The following is an 18143-nucleotide window of genomic DNA, read 5'->3' as shown; positions in this document are numbered from 1 at the left end:
CGGTCCATCTAATCCCTGTGGGTTCTCTCGGTCTGTTGGGAGGTCAAAGGGTGAAGTGCAGCTAATTTATTCATTCAGTCAAATTTCCTGTGCAGATGGTGGCCTGATATGATATCGGGATGAGAATTCTCTCTTAGGGGAGAGAGAGAGAGAGAGAGAGAGAGAGAGGGAGAGGGCCAGAGAGCCCCACACGAGCAGAGTGCTATGGTCTTATCTGATCAACCTCCACTCTGCTCTTATCTGTCTCAGACGCTGTTCTGCTCCAGCTACACAGAGATGAAGGAATAATAGGCTTATATGTGATCTGAACCCAAGATCTGGAGGGAAAAGTTACAACTTCACAAGAAAAAGAAAAAAGAAAAAGCAAAACACCCCCCCCCCCAAAAAAACCCTTAAATGCTAGTTTGAAATAGTTTGCTGTCAGATGCTGATTGTGTGTCTCTTGTCCCTCTTTTTTTTTTTTTTTTTTTTTTTTTTAGGAAGAGAAGCTTTGAGGATGATCCATCAGTGATGCTGATTTGAACCTGTAGGCTGTGGACCAGCTTCTGAACTTTGAATCTAGAGCCGCTTCTCAAAAATCCTAACTTTTTAACCTTTATCTCCTTCCGCCCCCCCCCCAACTCAAAACTCTTTTAACCCTTCCCCCTACACCCCAGTTAGATCACCCCATCCCCCTCCACCCTACCCCAGAGTCCCAGATTCCCAGATTCCAAGATGGACTTGCACCGGGCTGCCTTCAAAATGGAGAGCTCCTCCTACCTTCCCAACCCGTTAGCCTCGCCGGCGCTAATGGTGTTAGCATCCACGGCCGAGGCCAGCCGCGACGCCTCCATCCCCTGCCAGCAGCCCCGCCCTTTTGGCGTACCCGTTTCCGTGGAGAAGGACGTGCACCTGCCGTTCAACAACGGCTCCTACACCTTCGCCTCCATGTACCACCGTCAGGGAGCCGTACCGCCGGGTTTCCCCAACAGGGACTTCCCTCCCTCGCTTCTTCACCTGCACCACCAGTTTGCTCCACCCAACCTGGACTGCTCCCCCATCAGCATGCTCAACCACAGCGGCGTGGGCGCCTTCAGGCCGTTCGCGTCCCCTCCGGAGGACCGAGACGGGGCGGGAGGAGGATACCAGTCGGCTTTCACGCCGGCCAAGCGGCTGAAGGGCTGCCTGGACGCGGAGGCCTCCCCTCACCTGCGCTACTCGGACGCGGAGGGCAAAGAGTACGACTACGGCGGGGCGCAGATCCCCTCCAGCTCGCCCAGCGCGCTCAAAGCCGTGGAAGACGCCGGAAAAAAGATTTTCGCCGTGTCGGGCCTGCTGTCGGACCGCGAGACGTCGTCCAGTCCCGAGGACCGCATTGAACGCTGTGAGTACATATCCCTCTCGAGAGTTCACACTCTGTCTGTCACGTACTCACGCACTTTCTCATTGATTCACGCAGCAGTTGGAATACATAACTGTAAAGTAATAAGTGTTAGGTTTAACACGGATTCTTTGATCAGACTCACACAGTATCACAACATTTCTTGTAGGACCCATTTTCGATATCTGCATTGTTTTTTTTTTTTTTTGTTTTGTTTTTTTCCAAAACATGATAAAGATCTTGTTTACGTTGTAGTATTTTTAGTAAATTATGTTACGCTTCACAGGCTAGCAGTTTTTGTACTTTTAGTAAGTCTTTAAATATGACAATCTTTGAGCAAAATGTTAAAACTCCAATTATTTTAAATAATTTGAGTTTCAAAATTTGAAAGTGAAATTTTAAATGTAAGGACAAAAAGTCTCAGTATTTTGGATAAAATTTTGTCTGTTTGTTCAAATCAAACTGTTAATCTGCTGAAAAAATGGAACAAAAAAAACCAAACAAATCTTGACGGAAAACAATGAATAAAAAAAAAAAACAACAGTAAAAAAACCCCCAGCATTGTCTATCACATTAGAACAAACAAGCAAAGTAAAAAACTAAAACAAACATCTATCCACAGTAATGGGGTTTTTTTTGTCTTCCTCTCATAAATACAGTAGACCCAAGGTTATGTGAGCAGGACTTTATCCGTCTGTACGTGTCTTACAGCTGTGCTGTGGTGTTGAAACTGGGTCTCATGTCAGGTTTGAAAAGGGCTTGCGTTTGTTTAGATAGTGTGCTCCACTATATGCCTTTAGCACAGATACATTCCAGAGATAAAACTCATAAAGGAAATGGAGGTTTCTCCTGGGTTCGCGTGTGGGGAAATCGTAGTGGGAAAATCCGAAATGATGGCAATGCGTATTCTCACCGTGTGTGTGTGTGTGTGTGTGTGTGTGTGTGTGTATGTGTGTGTGTGTGTGTGTGTGTGTAAGTAGAGTGCTAAGGGAGAACCCTTTGGTATTATAGACTGTAATCCAGCCTTACACCTCTTACTCAAATACATTAGTATCCTCTATGAAACCCAGAAGGACAGATGTGCACACAAACACACTCACACAAGTCTCTCTGTTTTTTTCACCCCGCAACACACACACACACACACACACACACACACACACACACACACCGTGCCATACTCCTTGGACTTCCCTGCTCACCCTGTCCAGGCCACACTTCCATACTGTCGGGGAAACATTAGCATTCTCTAGTGAGATGAGGCCATTTGGCCCAGTGTGCGAATCTGATTACTAGGGTAGTGACTCGCTACAAGATGGGGCACACTCCTGTCATCAGCATTCATCAGAGGAGCTCCACTGCCAGCCAGTGTGGCAAACCCGACCAGGATTACGCGCCTGCCTACTCAAACTTTGGCATGAGACTGTCTCGAACAGGAGGGAGCTTCAGTCGTGGCTCCGTCTCTCTCTCCTTCCCCGACACACAATCGCTGACAACCACTACACACGTCAACACGATCCATCTGATCTTGTGACAGATTGGTGGGAGAGGGTGTGTGTCTCAGCGGAGAGAAAGAGTGAGAGAGAGATGGAGAGAGAGAGAGGGAGAGAGAGAAGAGAGAGAGAGGGAGAGAGAGAGAGAGAGGGAGAAAAGCCTCATTATCTAGGCAGATAATTGCAAGTGTTGTCAGATGCAGGGACCTCAATGCTCGTTCTCTCGCTCTCTCTTTCTCTTTGTCGCTCTCTTTCCACATCTGTGTCTTAATCTCTCCCTTTTTTTTTTAAAAAAAAAAAACTTCTTTACAGCTCACCTCCTCTTTGTGTCTCAGTTTTCTCCTCTTTTTTTTTTTCTCGTGCTGTTCCGTTTTCTCGCACTCTTTACCTCTTCACCTCTGTACGTTTCTATCCTCTCCTCATTTCTTATTTCCTTTTCTGTCACTTCCTTTACGTATGTACATACCAACCCGCCCCCCCCCCCCCCCCTTGCTGGGGTGCGACAGGCAGGCCCAGCAGAAGGAAAGATCGAAGCATCCTTGATCGAACAGATGAGAGACAAGGGCGACGAGCTGAGACTGATCCGATAAAAACACCAGCACATAGCCAGGCAAGCGCTATGAGTGACACCCAGCAAGAAAGTGAGTGTGAGAAAGAGAGGGAGAGAGAGAGAGAGAGGAGGGAGGGGGAGAGAGGGAGGGAGAGAGAGAGAGAGAGAGAGGGAGAGAGAGAGTTGGGTTGAAAAGGAGATGGAGAGGGAGGGGGGGGTTAGAAAAATAAAACGTAGTGACACAAACTGGGAAATGTTTCATTTGTGCGTCACGTACGAGATCGGTTCTGATTTGAACTTTCGTTTTTAAGAATTTGAGGTCCTGTGAAATTCCACATGGCGCCATGTGTACAGAGGCAGCAGGCACAAATAATACATATTCATTTGGGTGACAACATTCTAGTCGACTGGGATTATCCAAAGATACCGGCCCTTTTAGACCACATATAATCCACACCTCTCCACGGGCTGTAATCTGACATTCATACTATCAGATAAGAGTGTTCTCCGCTCCTTTCAGATATGAGAGGGGATTAAGATGGAGGGAGTCAGGGAGAAGAGGAGCTATCTGTCCTCCCCGGTCTTATGAGGAGAGACATGGTGTAAGACAAAATGGCAAGAGGAAAAATGATTTTGAGAGCTGGAAGAAGGTTTTTTTTTTCTCTCTGTTCTCTCTCTCTCTCTCTCTCTCTCTCTCTCTCTCTCTCTCTTTCTCTCTCTTTTGGAGCTGTATCTAATTAGATTAAACCTTAGGCCCACCAAGGGCTCTAATGCAATTGAATTTCCAGCACTTTTATAGAAGAGACTTAAATTGGGTTCCCCTTGACTGGATACCGAGCTACTGACTGTCACTTCAGGGCCGGTGTCCTCTTTCTCTCTTTCTCTCTTTCTCTCTTTAACTCTCTCTCTGTGTGAGTGTGTGCTAAGCTCCAGAGCGTAATTCACAAATTCTACAGTGTCAGACACCATTTCAACATATAACATGTGGGAGATGAACATGTTTGGTTTATGGAGCACGGCAGACTTTTTCTCTGTGTCTGTGTAGACAAATAATAATAATTCATCCACATTATCTAACGAAGAACGTTTTAACTATTTTTGTTTTGAACAAATAACAGTTTATGAAACAAAAATGGGAGTGAGGGATCTAGAAGTGGTGAGGGATCTGTGTGTGTGTGTGTGTGTGTGTGTGTGTGCGTGTGTGTGACGGTATAGCTCCCACAGTGAGTGCATGATAGCTAGGCCTTGTTTGTTTGTCTTTTTCCCACCACACGTTTACACGGCGGAGCAGAGCTCCGAACCTGACCCAGGACTGCTAACTCACTTCCACATATCCATCTCTCTCTCTCTCTCTCTCTCTCTCTCTCTCTCTCTGTGTGTGTGTGTGTGTGTGGGAGAGTGTGTGTGGAAGGCAGAGAGAGAGAGAGAGCGAGAGAGAGAGCCTTTATGAGAGAAGGTAAAAAAGAGCAAATGAGAGACTCAGAGAGAGAGAGAGAGAGAGAGGGAGAGAGAGGATGGAGGGAGTGAGATAAAAGAAAGAGATAAAAAGAAATAATAAAAAAGTAAGGGAGGGATGAGCAATCTGCGACGTTCTGAGCTGAAACGCAGACCCCGGCTGCCTTCCTGAGCAGCAGAAATAAAAGGGAAAAAATCCTTAAGACAACACGCTGCAGCTATGTCGGCTTCCTTCCTGACGTGACCAACCCGTGAGCCGTTTCGGCCTGTCTCCATAAATTCCCTCTGATTTACGGGATGCTGGGTGGCTGGCAGGTCCACGCTTAACCCCCGCCACCCCGACCGGCTGACCGCTCCAGATCTACGAGAGCGCAAGCCTGGCGACCCCCCCCTCTCCCTCCCCCCGATTTTCGACCAGTTCCAAACATATCTTAAAGATTTCTCTAGTCCCTTTTCTCCTGGTTTCTGGAAGCTCGGTGTGCAAGCATAAAGAAAAAAAAAAATGCGCATCTTTTATCTGTTTGTGTTTGTCAGTGTCACTAACTGACAGCCATTGTTATACAAACAGACCATAGGCATATGGAGCTCTAATTTACAAGCGTAGAAGCCATGCTGTAGTCATGTGGATATGTATCTCCGCGGTATCTGTAGTTATTTCTGCGTGCTGTCTACCCGCGTGTCTCCCTTTGTAGTTGCAACTCCGTTGGTGGGTTTGAGACTTTAATTATTTGGCAGTGCTTTCTCTCTCTCTCTCTCTCTCTCTCTCTCTCTCTCTCTCTCTCCCTCTCTCTCTCTCTTTCTTTCTCCTCTGTCTTTGTGATTGATTCTTTTTTTCATGTTTTTCGATTCGGCCGCGTAGATCTGTCAGGGAGTGCGTGGTTACTCTGCCGTCTCTTTTTCTTTCAAGAACTCAGAAGAGAAGTGCACACTGACAGCTGCTAAAACACACAGGTTTTTTTTTTTTTTTTTTTGTCAAAGAACAGATGTTATTGGCGTGTTTGTGTTTCCTTTGGATATATCTAAAAACTTTGGAGAACAGTAACAGGGAAAAAAAACACCAAAAAAAAAAAGAGAAACAAAAACAGATGATTGCCTTGTCTCAGAGACTAAAATAACAACAATGACATATTTCTGCTTAACGTAAAATAAATAGGAACGATTAAATCTAATTTGGCAGACATGATTACGCTTATTAGTAGTTAATATTGTTTAATTAAAGTGTGGAGTCTAATTGGCTTTTAGGCCTATCTCAGAAAGGAACACCGTGTTGGTCTTGTCCTCTGGCAGATGTGAGTGTTAACTACCAAGGAGACAAACATTGGCATCTCTGCAGAAATCCCCCCCCCCCCCAACCACTTTCCTTCTTCTTCTTCTTCTTCTTCTTCTTCTTCTTCTTCTTCTTCTTCTTCTTCCTCTTCTCTCTGTCTCTCTCTGTCTCTCTCTGTCTCTGTCACGGTCTAGTGGTGAGGTTAAATAAGAGTGTTGTAATAATTAGGCCGCAGCACGGCTGCTTCTCTCTGCTTTCCCAGATGTTAAAAGGCTTGTCCTCTCATGTTGCTTCTCTGTCAGCCCCCCTACCCTGCTCCTTTCCCACCCCCCACCCCCCACCCCACGTACCCATTCCCCATACACCCCCCCCCCCACCCCCTCCCCCGACACACACCCACACACACAACACACACACAACACCCCCACTGCTCCCAAACTCCTGTCACCATGCAGGAAGCAGGCCTTGGACTCTGTGGCATTGTTTGGATGCCCGTCTGTTCCTCTGGCTCCTGTTGGGTCTCTGTGTAGGCCAGGACTGCTCTTGTTGGGTCTCTGCGTAGGCCAGGACTGCCCAGACTTCTGTAGAGGTCCTGAATGTGGGTGCTCTTTGCCCCCCTCCCTTCCCCCGAGCCCCTTGGCTCGTTCTCACCAGTACAATCTGCCTCTCAGTAAAAACGCAGCAAAGTTAACCCAGATTAGTAAAGAAAAAAAAAAAAAACCCACACCAAAACTGACAACTTGAACAAAAGATAAAAATGAACTGTGGTGTTTGAAATTGCAGCACGGTTAAGCTCGTGAAATGGGAAGGGTTCTCTTTGCCTTTTACGTTTTAGCAAATGTTTTTTTTTTTTTTTTTCCCTGTCTCAAGCAGTTGAGTAGAGAATTACTTTACTGCTGGAATGGGGAGGTGGGGTGAACTATTGGGGTCTCTCTCTCTCTCTGTCTCTGTCTCTCTCTCTGTCTCTCCCTCTCTCTTTGGGTGGTTATTGGCAGAAGACAGCAGGTGTGTGCGCAGCCGCCCGTGGCTGCGCGGAGGAGGCAGTGGGCTGTTGCATTGTTGCGGCGTGACGCACATCAAGGATTAACACTTCCTGCCGGCGCTTTGTTGACCAGGCCCACTTGAATTGGACACAGATTGGTGTGCGGCCCGGCGGGCTGAGACGAGGCGCTGGAGCTACTGTTAGGGAAATTAACGAGGGAAAATGAGATGAGCGGAGAGGCTCCTCCGCCGAGGAACAGCTGGGACCCAGCGAACAAATAAACAGCACAAATAAACATGGAACACGCCTCCCCGCAGAACTGCCTGCCAAGTTAATACTGTAACCTCAGCGACATATTAGGATGTATGGCAACACGGTAGAATAACAGTGCTTCCGTGGTCTTCTTTCTGATTGTTCTTCTCATTCGGGGTTTTGTTCTTTTTTGAATTTTCGCTTGGTATCTTGAGTCAAAAAAAAAAAACAAAAAAAAAAAACAAGCGGAAAAAAAAAACACAGACAGGAGTTTTATGTGTAAAAAGGACAGGGAGAGTGTTCAGTATGAAGCAGTTTTATTTTTGCTGTGTAAATGGAGCTTTGTGGGAGGTCTAGTCTGTGGCCCCCTAACACACTCTCTCTCTCTCTTACTCACATGGACACACACACACACACACACACACACACGCATGCACGCACGTACATTCTCCTCTCCCATGCCCTGGGTCAACCGCATTCCCATGGCCCGGATTTTGGGCCCTGTGATGATGTCACCAAGCGCTATAAAACCGAGCCGAAAGCAGTCCGCTGAGCCCAGTAGAACTCGGCAGCTGGCACTAGTTCCGTTCTGCCGGTGTTCATGGGTCAGTGAGACGGTCACGGTGCCACAGACACAGTCTCGGTCCCCACCGGGCCGAGGCAAAGGTTGTTCTGTCAGTAACATGTTCATTGCTGGCTCTTTTCCTCAGGAGAATCCCCCCTCCACCGCCCCCCCCCCCCCCCCCCCCCCCCAGCCCTCTGCTCCTCCAGCCCTCTGGCCTGGTTAATGCAGATGTGCTGAAAAGTCTCTTCCCCCCAGAGTGCTTTAAAGAGCCAGAGGATGAAATCCTGCTCCTGCTAACAGGTTCACCACACAGGGCACACAGACCCACCCCAGCTTTTTCTCTCTCTCTCTCTCTCTCTCTCTCTCTCTTTCTCTCTGTCTCCCCCCTCCTTACTCTTTATCTCTATTTTTCTATTTATCCTTTTTTCCCTCCTCTATCCGCTCTTCCTTTTCCCCTCTTCCACCCCCTTTCTCTCTTTTTCACTCCCTCCCTTCGTCCCCCTCTCCCCCACACCCCGTAATCTAATCTTCTCTCCGTTTGCGAGTGCAGTCTTCTGTGACAGACTTGTTTCCAAAAAGCCTGCTTGGCTACAGGACACGTACATCATATATATTTATTACTTCCCTTAAATTTGAATTATTTAACAGAAGTGATTACAGGGAATGGGATGTTTGGATGCTTCTGAGCCATTTTGTGGAGCTGAGGTTTTTTGATGGCTGTCAGCGTATACGCAGATTAAGACTGTACCGTTTTTGGTTAGCTGTTGCTACATTGCTGTTCGCAACAATGGCGTAACCACGGAGCTTTCCGGAAGGGAAAACAAAAATGAGTATTTGAAAATTACGCGCTTTGAGGCCGCGTTAGCTTGAATGTTTCCGGAAACTTCCGAATATTCCCATTATTCTGAGGAGTTTTTATTTGAGCTCTTTGCTAATGTTAATGGGGTTGCTTTGCTTAAATAAAGTGTTAAAGAAAATGGGCCCGGACCTTTACTTGGTGTGACATTGCTTGTACTCACACACACACACACACACACACACACACACACACACACAGAGCTACGCACATTAGAAAGTGTTGCCTTTTCGCTGCACCTTCTCGTCACTTTGCGTCTAAATGCTTGAAGCAGCTTGATTAATTATTTAGCAGCATGTATCATCTATTTACCTTAGTAATCCATCTGTCAGCATGCTTATTGATCCAATCTCGCATTCTAATTGTGCATCCTCTCTTACTGCAGCTAGCTCATATTTAAATTCAATATCTGTCACAGAGCTCGCCTGTCTGCCTGCCTGCCTGCCTGCCTGCCTCCACCTTACTGCCTCCACCTTACTGCCTCCACCTTTCTGCCTCCGTTTGCCCCATCGCTCTGCTTTCTCACTCGCTTTTCCCGAGAGTGACACCCAAACTACAGCTGGGCTATAGAAAGTGAGAGTCTCTCTCTTCCTTTCTCTCCCACACTCTCTCTCTCTTTCCATCTCATCTTTTCCTCAGGTGTTAAGGTATTGCTTCCTTTGAAACAGCAGGTGGGAGGTGAATTTTTATTCCGAACGACCGCGGTGGGGAGTGAAAAAGAGATGTAGAAGAAACGAGGGAAGAAGTGAAAGTTGAGAAAAGACAGTTTGAGAGACTAAATATGAAACCCCGCCGCTCATATTCGTACCATACGCTTCTCTCACTTCTGTATTTCTTTGAAATAACATATAGTTATTTTTGCCCTTTCTTTCTTTCTCTCTTTCTTTCTTTCTTTCTTTCTTCTCTGATTGAAACACACTCTTCGTCTCCTTCTTTTTCTGTTAGGTCTTCTCCTCTTGCTATTTCTGTCCCACCTTTTCTCTCTCTTATACATCCCTCTGTGTAATTCCTCCTCTCTCTCTCCCTCTCTCTCTGTCTCTCAGTGGGGGTCTGGTCGCCCATGGCAGTGACTGTAGGGGTTTGTTTGTTGTGGTGACATTGAGGTGGCAGGCAGATAAGAGAGCACCATAACATAGCCACGGCGCTGTGCTGTTGAGTGACAGCGTGGAGGTGTTGGGTGGTTAGGAACCTGAAAACTCTTCACGGGCGATTGTCACACTGGCCAGACACTCTGTCCACAGGCCTGAAGCCTGGGCTTTTACGTGCCTGTAAAGAGGGGCCGTCGAGGGTGGGCGAGATGTGGTGGTAAGACAGCCAGGGGGGCTGGGGATAGTGGTGGTGGTGGGGGGGTTGACGGGGGGGGGGGGGCTCTTAAACTCAGCACTTAACTGGACCTCCTCTCTCTTTTTTCCTATCATGTGTTAAACCGAGCTTCTCACTTGTCTCCTAACTAGGCTTTTGACATAATTGAATACAGTAACCCTGTTCTGAGTATATAAGTGTGTGCGCACATGTCTATGCCTGCGTGCGTGCGTGTGTGTATGTGTGTGTGTGCGCGTGTGTACTTACATACAGTATTATTTATGTGATTTAATTGAGTTGATTTCTTAAGTAAGTACATTTCAGTAATGAGTTAATGCACGTGTGTGTGTGTGTGTGTGTGTGTGTGTGTACAGGCAGTTATGAGTGTGTGAGTATTTTGCGTGGTCTTATCCCTCGTTTGATAGCTGACTTCTCTCTCTCTTTCACGTCTGCTAATCAGAGCAGACATGCCAGAACCCAGCGTGTGAGTAACGTGCAAATACAGCAATCAGTAAACACTCCCTGTGTTAATGACATCAATCAATGGCCTTTTAAAACAGCAATTTGATAATTACAATCATCAAAGCCTCCTGTGGTATACATTACTGATGGGCCTCTCCAATTCTCTCTCTCTCTCTCTCTCTCTCTCTCTCTCACCCCCTTTTAACGCATCCTTTGATTCCATGTGTATGGATCCCTGTCATCGTTATCCTTTCAGCTGGATATGCTGCAATTCAGCCTTCAGCATCTGTTAGCTTATCATTTAACCTGCACTTACGCTTTTACCAATATGTTATGCCTGCCCATTTTGGCATTGTTTTGTAATTCGATTTTTTCCCCTCCACTGGTTAAAGAAACTCTTAAACTAAATAATCACTTCAATCAATCAAATGATCAACCGAAATATTTCATTACAATTTTTTTTTTGTATTAATTGGAGCAGAATAATTGTTAAAACATTTTTTTAATATGTCATATTTCCCCTTGTTTTTAATACCGTGTTTTTAAAAACATATCTATCCAAATGTTTGTTTTTCCTTTGGCATTCTTTGATAGTATTTTTGGAACGATGAGCATGTTTAGTTCTTACTTGCTGAAATGTTCGAAACAAAATTTCACTTTGATTACATAACGCTGACAGTGTGCGCTAAGAACCTGAGGTAAGTTTTTTTGGACAGGTTTGGATATCAAATTTGAGGTGTTTTCTCCCAGTAAGCCTTAAATAGTGTCAAAAATTCATACTTTACTTTATGTATTTGGGAGGTTTTCCTGTTTGAGTGAAAATGTTCACATATATTAAGTGATATATATATATATATATAATTATTATTGTTATTATTATTATTACAAAATGTGATTAAACCAAACAAACTGCTAGATCAGACTAGACAGACTTTAGAAAATCTTAAACTTTAGAGCTAAGGGGGGCCATGTAAGTTTAATAAATGTAAAAACTTTATTAATACATTACTCAATAATTTCTTTTTTAAATAATTTAAGATGGATAATTTTTTTTTTACATAAACTTACTGTCTACTTTCCATTATTTACAGTTGGCGATCAGGTGCAGTCGCACACAACTAGAGAATCGCTGTGTTTTTTTTTCCTTTTTCTTTTTTTTTCGTGGGAAACCACCTGTTTTTAGCCATATAAAAACAACATTTCTAGATATTCAACAATCATTTTGTTAAAAAAAAAAGAAAAAAAGAAAGAATAATAATTTCTCGAATATTTAAACAACAAGAATCAGTCAAAGCGAATGAACGTCCAGACCCTGTAGCCAGTGCCCGGTCGTGGGCAGATCTATTCCATTTACTGCTGCGGTTGGTTCGGCCTGTCTGATCTGTCCCGTCTTCTGTCTCCTGTCTGTAGTCATTATGGCTGAATGGGTCGTATCGTGTCCAACTTTATTTCTCTGACACATCAAAGAGAGGTGAAGCTGTCTGGCCGCACCTCCACGCGGGGAGGTCAAAAATCTTCTTAACCAGAAACCACCACCACCCCCCCTCTCTTTTTTTTTCCAACCCCCACTTCACCCCTATCAAAGCCCCTAACTGCCCCCTTTCACTGGGCCATTTTCAGCCCGCCGGCCCAGGGGCTGAGCGCACCACCGACCTGAGCAGGGACAATTTTGGCTGAAAATTGCCGCCGTTGAAAATGACACCTAAAAGTGGTGAGCGGGGGGCTAATCTGGATTGTCTCTTTGTTGAGTCCTCCTTCTCCTCTGCTCCTCCTAAGGCCCTTCGTCTGTGTGTGTGTGTGTGTGTGTGTGTGCGTGTGTGTGTGCTTTTGTGTGTGTTAAGCCGCATTTCACACCTGCCGCTGTTTAATCCTGTAGTCATGTCGGCCCCTGGCTCCGACGCTCGCGTGGCGCTGCGGGTGCCATTTCGATGTGGGCCGTCTAATATCACATCCCCACTGCAAAATGTACGGAATCTACTCCTCCAGCAGGGGGGCAAAAAAAAAAAGGGAGAGGGGAGAAGAAGAGAAGAGGAGTGTGTGGTGTGTGCAAGGAGGAGGAGGAGGAGGGGTGGAGGAGGAGGGAAGGAGGCTTAGAGAGCAAAAGAGAGCAAATCTGTCACTTCTCCCAAAGCAGCCACCCCTTTGACCTCCATTCAAAGATATATTGATTTTGCCGGGCTCTGTCTAAGAGGGAGGGGAGCACAGAGCAGGGGAAAGGAGGGAGGGAGGGGAGGGGTGGGTAGGTGGGGGGGGGGGGGGTGATGCGGTGAACGTATTAGCCCGACACAGCGTGCCGTTCTCCTCTAAAAGTTAAACACCTTTTCCCCTCTGTCTTCCATGCCTGGACATCAAACAAGAGCACATAATCAAACACGCACAAACCCTCACAGAGAACATGGAAATGACTGATGGGTGTCCACGTCAGTAATCACTCCGCATGTGGCCGTGCCCCTGGATATGTGTGTGTGTGTGTGTGTGTGTGTGTATACATGAGATTATATGTGTGTGTTTGGGTCTGGTCGAGGCTCTTTTCTCACAGCTATCTTTAAGGCCTGTGTGTGTGTGTGCGCGCGCGCACGCGTGTGTGTATGTGTGCGCATGTGTGTGTTTGTGTGTGCTTTGTGGAGCTTATCCTGGTTGATCCAGGTCTTCCATGCATGACTCCTTCAGCTTGTATTTAGCTTGCTCCCTCAGACACACACACACACACACACACACACGACGATCAGCCCAAGGAGAGGCAGACATTCCTGTAACAGAGAGGAGAAAACAAAGCAAGCATGGACAAACAAACAGAGCCATAGGGAGAGCAACACAGAGGTCTCTCTGTGCGTGTGTGTGTGTGTGTGTGTGTGTGTGTGTGTGTGTATCCTTCAGTGCCCAAGCTTTAAGCCTTGATCCTGCCTGGAAGAGTGTAGGAACGGTGGCTGGCTCGCCCGCTCGGGGAACAGCCTTGTTTTTGACTGTAGACTGTTTGCTCTGTCAAGCTTCACCAGACTTGCGGTGTTGTGGAGAACAACAGAAGAATGTTACACTTTGTTTTGTTAGATGTGTTTATATTTCATGCAACGATGCTCGAAGGAATAGAAGATTCGTTTATTTTCTTGCCAGAATTGTTATCTCGCTTTGTTTTTTTTCTTTTTTTTTTGACGCGCTTACAGTTAAGAAGTGAATCTTTTTTCGTTTTTTTTTTTCTGTTTTTGACGGCCCCCAGCTCCCCACATGATTAGGAATTTTCATGTCAAGTTTTTCCAGCCTGTTACTGTTGTCACAGGGTTATTATTATGAAAATACACAAAAATACATCTGTGTACATGCAGGCGGAATGTTCCAGAACTTTCTAACAAGACTCCCGTTAGTCACAGATACTCTTTCCACATATAAATTGCTCTGACTTTGCAGCAATGTCAAAGCAGCAACTGCAGAGATGTTATGAGCCTGGTCTAGCAGGGCAGGTGTCTGGAGGGAGTGGACCTCACAACGGCAACGCGGTGTTATATCCGTGGTAACAGGCGGTCGCTGGGGGGCCGAGGGCAGGTGCCCGGGGTCGTCTGGGACGTCTGCGTTCCACAGGCGGAATGCGCGGTGGGAGATTTTTCTCTGTTGGTGCCGGCGGAGGTGGGGGGGGAGGGGGGGTGGCGCAGGGGAAAATGAGGGGCCCGGTTTGTGGTAGAATGTAATGAGCAGGCTTTACCTGTGGCGGGTCCATGACCTTTGAGATGACCTCTGCCTACGGACGCTGATGTCTGAGGGTCTGCAGCGTGGGCGGGAGTTAAAGAGAAAACAACAGATCAAAGAGCGCTGAGGCATGACATGACTGGTGAAATATCGGTGAAAAATGCCATATTTCTGTATTCCTCTCCATAGGCTTCTGACAAAGACATGCCCTACACTGCGTAGTGAAATCTCAGAGCTATACGTCATGTGCCTCTGCATTCTATTACAACATAAATGTGAGGAATAACTGATGGTGTGAGGTAAGTTAGTGGTAGAGTCATAGGGAAGTGAGTGAAACTTTACAACAGCACAAGCATTTTAGTGAGAAGCATTGGCATTGATCTGAGAATGTATGTTTATCAGCTTGTTATGCAGTAGCATGGATGCTAATCTCCTGGTGTGTGTGTGTGTGTGTGTGTGTGTGTGTGTGTGTGTGTGTGTGTGTGTGAGTGTGTGTGTGTGTGTGTGTGTGTGTGTTAATGCGTGTCTAGCCTCGGGGCCTGGCCCCCTTAACGCCTCCCTGTCGTGGCGTGCTCTGGTGCTGTGTTAATAATATTCTGTCGATATGGCGACGTGATGACCCGGCCGTGTCGTTTGGGCTGTCCTGCAGCAGGCATCCATCATTCCAGCTCTCCAGCGCTAGCCGTCAATAACCTGCCCAAATGCTAATGGTGGCATTTAACCAGCGCCTCTGACAAATTAACCAGTGCTGCTCTACAAGGGTTAAATATTCATCATGCCGGCCTTAACTGGGAACCAGCACATCTCATTTGCGTGCACCTCCGGCGATTACGGGGGTGGGCGCCCTCACACACACACACACACACACACACACACACACACACACGGGCAGCGCTACATCATTGACCTTGATTATATTGACAGGTTGGCCACTGTGGTGTGTTAGGGTTTGCATATACTGTGGCTGAACAGATGAAAGAAAAGAAAAGTAAAACAAAAATATGTTTTATTTTATTTTGGATTTTGGTGGTGCTCTGGCACCTTCACAGACAAATACAGACAAGTGCACATGGACACACACACACACACACACACACACACACACACACACACACACACTAACCTCCATGATCTCACTGGACTGGTGTGTTACCCCTCAGAGTGAGAGGATTTGTTACAATCAAAGGCCTCCTTCCTCTCCCCTCCTCTAACCAATGACAGCATCTGGCATGTGTATGTGTGAGTGCGTGTGTATGTGTGTGTGTATGTGTGTATGTGTGTGTGTGTTCGTGTACGTCTGCTCGCACACGACATGAAAGGCTCCCCCCTGGATTCTACTGTCCACCCCTCCTCTTCACAGATCCCTGTGTCTTCTCTCCTGCACCCCGCCTTCTCTCTCTCCCTCTCTCTCTCCCTCTCTCTCTCTCTCTCTCTCTCTCTCTCTCACACTCACTCTTTCTTCTCCTGCCTGTCCATCAGTGCCCTTATAAATAATTCATTACCCTCTCCCAGATGTCTTGTCACCTTGCCTTCTTATTCGCCACCTTGTCTCCTTCCACACACTTCCCCTTTGCGCTGTCCTCAGTGTAGTGGAACACCCCAGGAGCCCGCCAGTCCAGGACCACACACCAGCTCTCTCTCTCTCTCTCTCTCTCTCTCTCTCTCTCTCCGTCTCATTCCCACTGTTCCTAGGCCGCCCCTCCTCTTCTTCTTCTAATTCCCCCTGTTCTCCTTTCCAAAGTCCCTGTCCCAGTCAGTGGTCATTCAGTCAGAGATGGTTTCCTCCTCTCTCTGCTCTGTGTTTGTGACTTGCATTTGGAGCTCTCTCATTAATAGCTTGTCCGTTTAAACTGTCCCCTTCCAGTTAGATTTCATGTATTGACTGGAAGGCCTTGGGTGGAGACTGTTTGTGTGTGTGTGTGTGTGTGTGTGTGTACGTGTGCGCACATGTGTGTGTGCGTGTGTAACTGAGTGTGTGTACATGCATGTGGTTTTGTTGTATTATCTCCCACAGTACATGAACTTAGGATCTCTCTCTCTCTCTCTCTCTCTCTCTCTCTCCCTCTCTCTCTCTCTCCCTCTCTCTGTTTCGCTCCCTCTCTCCCTCTCTCTCTCTTTCAGTGGTTTGCACATACTACAGATTACGCAGCTCAAACATTTTCTCGACTTTTGTTTTCTTTTTCCGTCTGGGTAGCAGTTTGTTCACTTAAAGTTGTACAGTGGAGTAGAGTTGCTTTGATTTAATGCAATGCATTACATAGATGAAGGCAAATCGAACGTCATTGGCCTCGGGAGAGCCTTACGGCAGCCAGGCACTGGAGCGCCTAAACTGCTACACGTGCTGCTGGAACGCTGAACGGAGAGATGGAGGGAGGAGAAAGACTTGTTTTGCCACTAATTTTACTGAGCATAACCACACACTTCCTAAATAGTTCTCTTTTTCCCTCCCCAGCCACCCCCCAAAAAAACATTCTTTCTGCACACCGAGACGATTCCAGTTTGTGAGCGAGCGCTTAAGTACAGATCGCAAACCTGGCCCCTTAACTCCTCAAACCATAATTTAGCTTTAGAGTGCTGTTTGTTAGAAAAAGGAGTAAAAAAAAAAAATACTGCTATCATGAGCTATTAATCATGTGAGTTTGAGAGCATTACAAATAACACCAAAGTGAAAAAAAAAAATGTAACCGTGATAAATTGTTTTTATTTCAAGGAGCGTGTTTATCGTCGAGGGACTGGCTGATATTGAAACTCCTTTATAACCATCAGAGGAAAAATGTGTCCATTCTTATACATGCTTCTGAGTGTATATGAGAGTGTATGTGAGGAAGTGTGTGTGTGTGTGTGTGTGTGCGTGTACACACACTGGGGAACATTGAGATTCAGCAGTGAGCAGTGTAGGCGTGTGCAGGACCCCTTTAGGGACTTTGAGTCCTGATACAGCAGAGTCTGAGGCCATGTGGTAGACTCTGACCATCACCCCTACTTCTCTCTCTCTCTCTCTCTCTCTCTCTCTCTCGTCCTCCTCCTCCTCCTCCTCCTCCTCTCTCTGACAGCCCCATCTGTGGTGCTCTGTGGCTAGCTGGCTTGGCGATTAATACATTTTAAAAAATGTCCCCTTCACTTTTGCAACCAGCCACACAACTGCTACTCTTTATTCAGCCGAGCCCCCGCGAGCTTACTGCAAAATCAGCATTGGCGGCCAGGCCCATGAGAAGAAGATCAATCAGAAAGCCAGGTGATGAATTAGAGGCATCAGCAACCGGGGAGGGAAACGAAATTGAGCTGGCAGTGAGATCCGGCGACGCTGGGTTAGTCTTGGCCTGAAGCAGACCCCACCGCTGTCCTTGTGTACCCTACTTCAAACGCGCTCCCTCTGACGTACACTTTTTCAAATCAATCAACGGTTTTCAGCACATATGCTTCTGTCATTTTAGGAACATCAAAAGAAAGCAAGAGGAGAGGGGGAAGAGAGATTAAAGAATTATGTCATAGAAACATCAATGCCCAAAGACATCATTTAATGCATATGACAGGAGAGGAAAAGAAAGTGATTTCATGGAATAGAATAGAATAGAATAGAATAGAATAGAATAGAATAGAATAGAATAGAATAGAAACTCTTTTTTGGGATGGGTAAATGGCTGAAGAGAATGTGGAGGGGCCAGATTGTGTGGAATGTGGAGACTTGGCCCTAAAGGCCTACTCTTCTTTCGGAGCAATGCGCTTTTTTTCTTTTTTTACCCGCTCTGTCATGTGCTTCTGCTCCTCTCTGCGCTCACAATGCAACAGCACTAAGTGTCGGAGCTACTAGCCTTTCTGCACTAAACTGATTCACAACTCTCTCTCTCTCTCTCTCTCCCCCACATGATAAATTAATTGTAACAATGACAGCTTTGTTACAGAGCTGCCTGCCTTGTTTTG

General features: G+C 46.5%; 1 protein-coding gene across 2 annotated transcripts in view; it reads left to right on the top strand.

The window, feature by feature from the left end:
• Nucleotides 1-714: 714 nt before the first annotated feature.
• The window catches only part of rnf220a (ring finger protein 220a), a 117796-nt gene continuing 100367 nt past the window's right edge, over nt 715-18143 (top strand). For both annotated transcript variants that reach the window (XM_030775450.1, XM_030775449.1), the window contains exon 1: nt 715-1363. In XM_030775450.1, coding sequence (XP_030631310.1) covers nt 715-1363 — 649 coding nt within the window. The remainder of the gene's footprint in view (nt 1364-18143) is intronic.

The sequence above is a fragment of the Chanos chanos genome, chromosome 5 (genome assembly GCF_902362185.1).
Source record: "Chanos chanos chromosome 5, fChaCha1.1, whole genome shotgun sequence".
NCBI classification, from domain to species: domain Eukaryota; kingdom Metazoa; phylum Chordata; class Actinopteri; order Gonorynchiformes; family Chanidae; genus Chanos; species Chanos chanos.
Note: the sequence above shows the minus strand (reverse complement) of the source record. Positions and strands in the feature narration are given on the sequence as shown.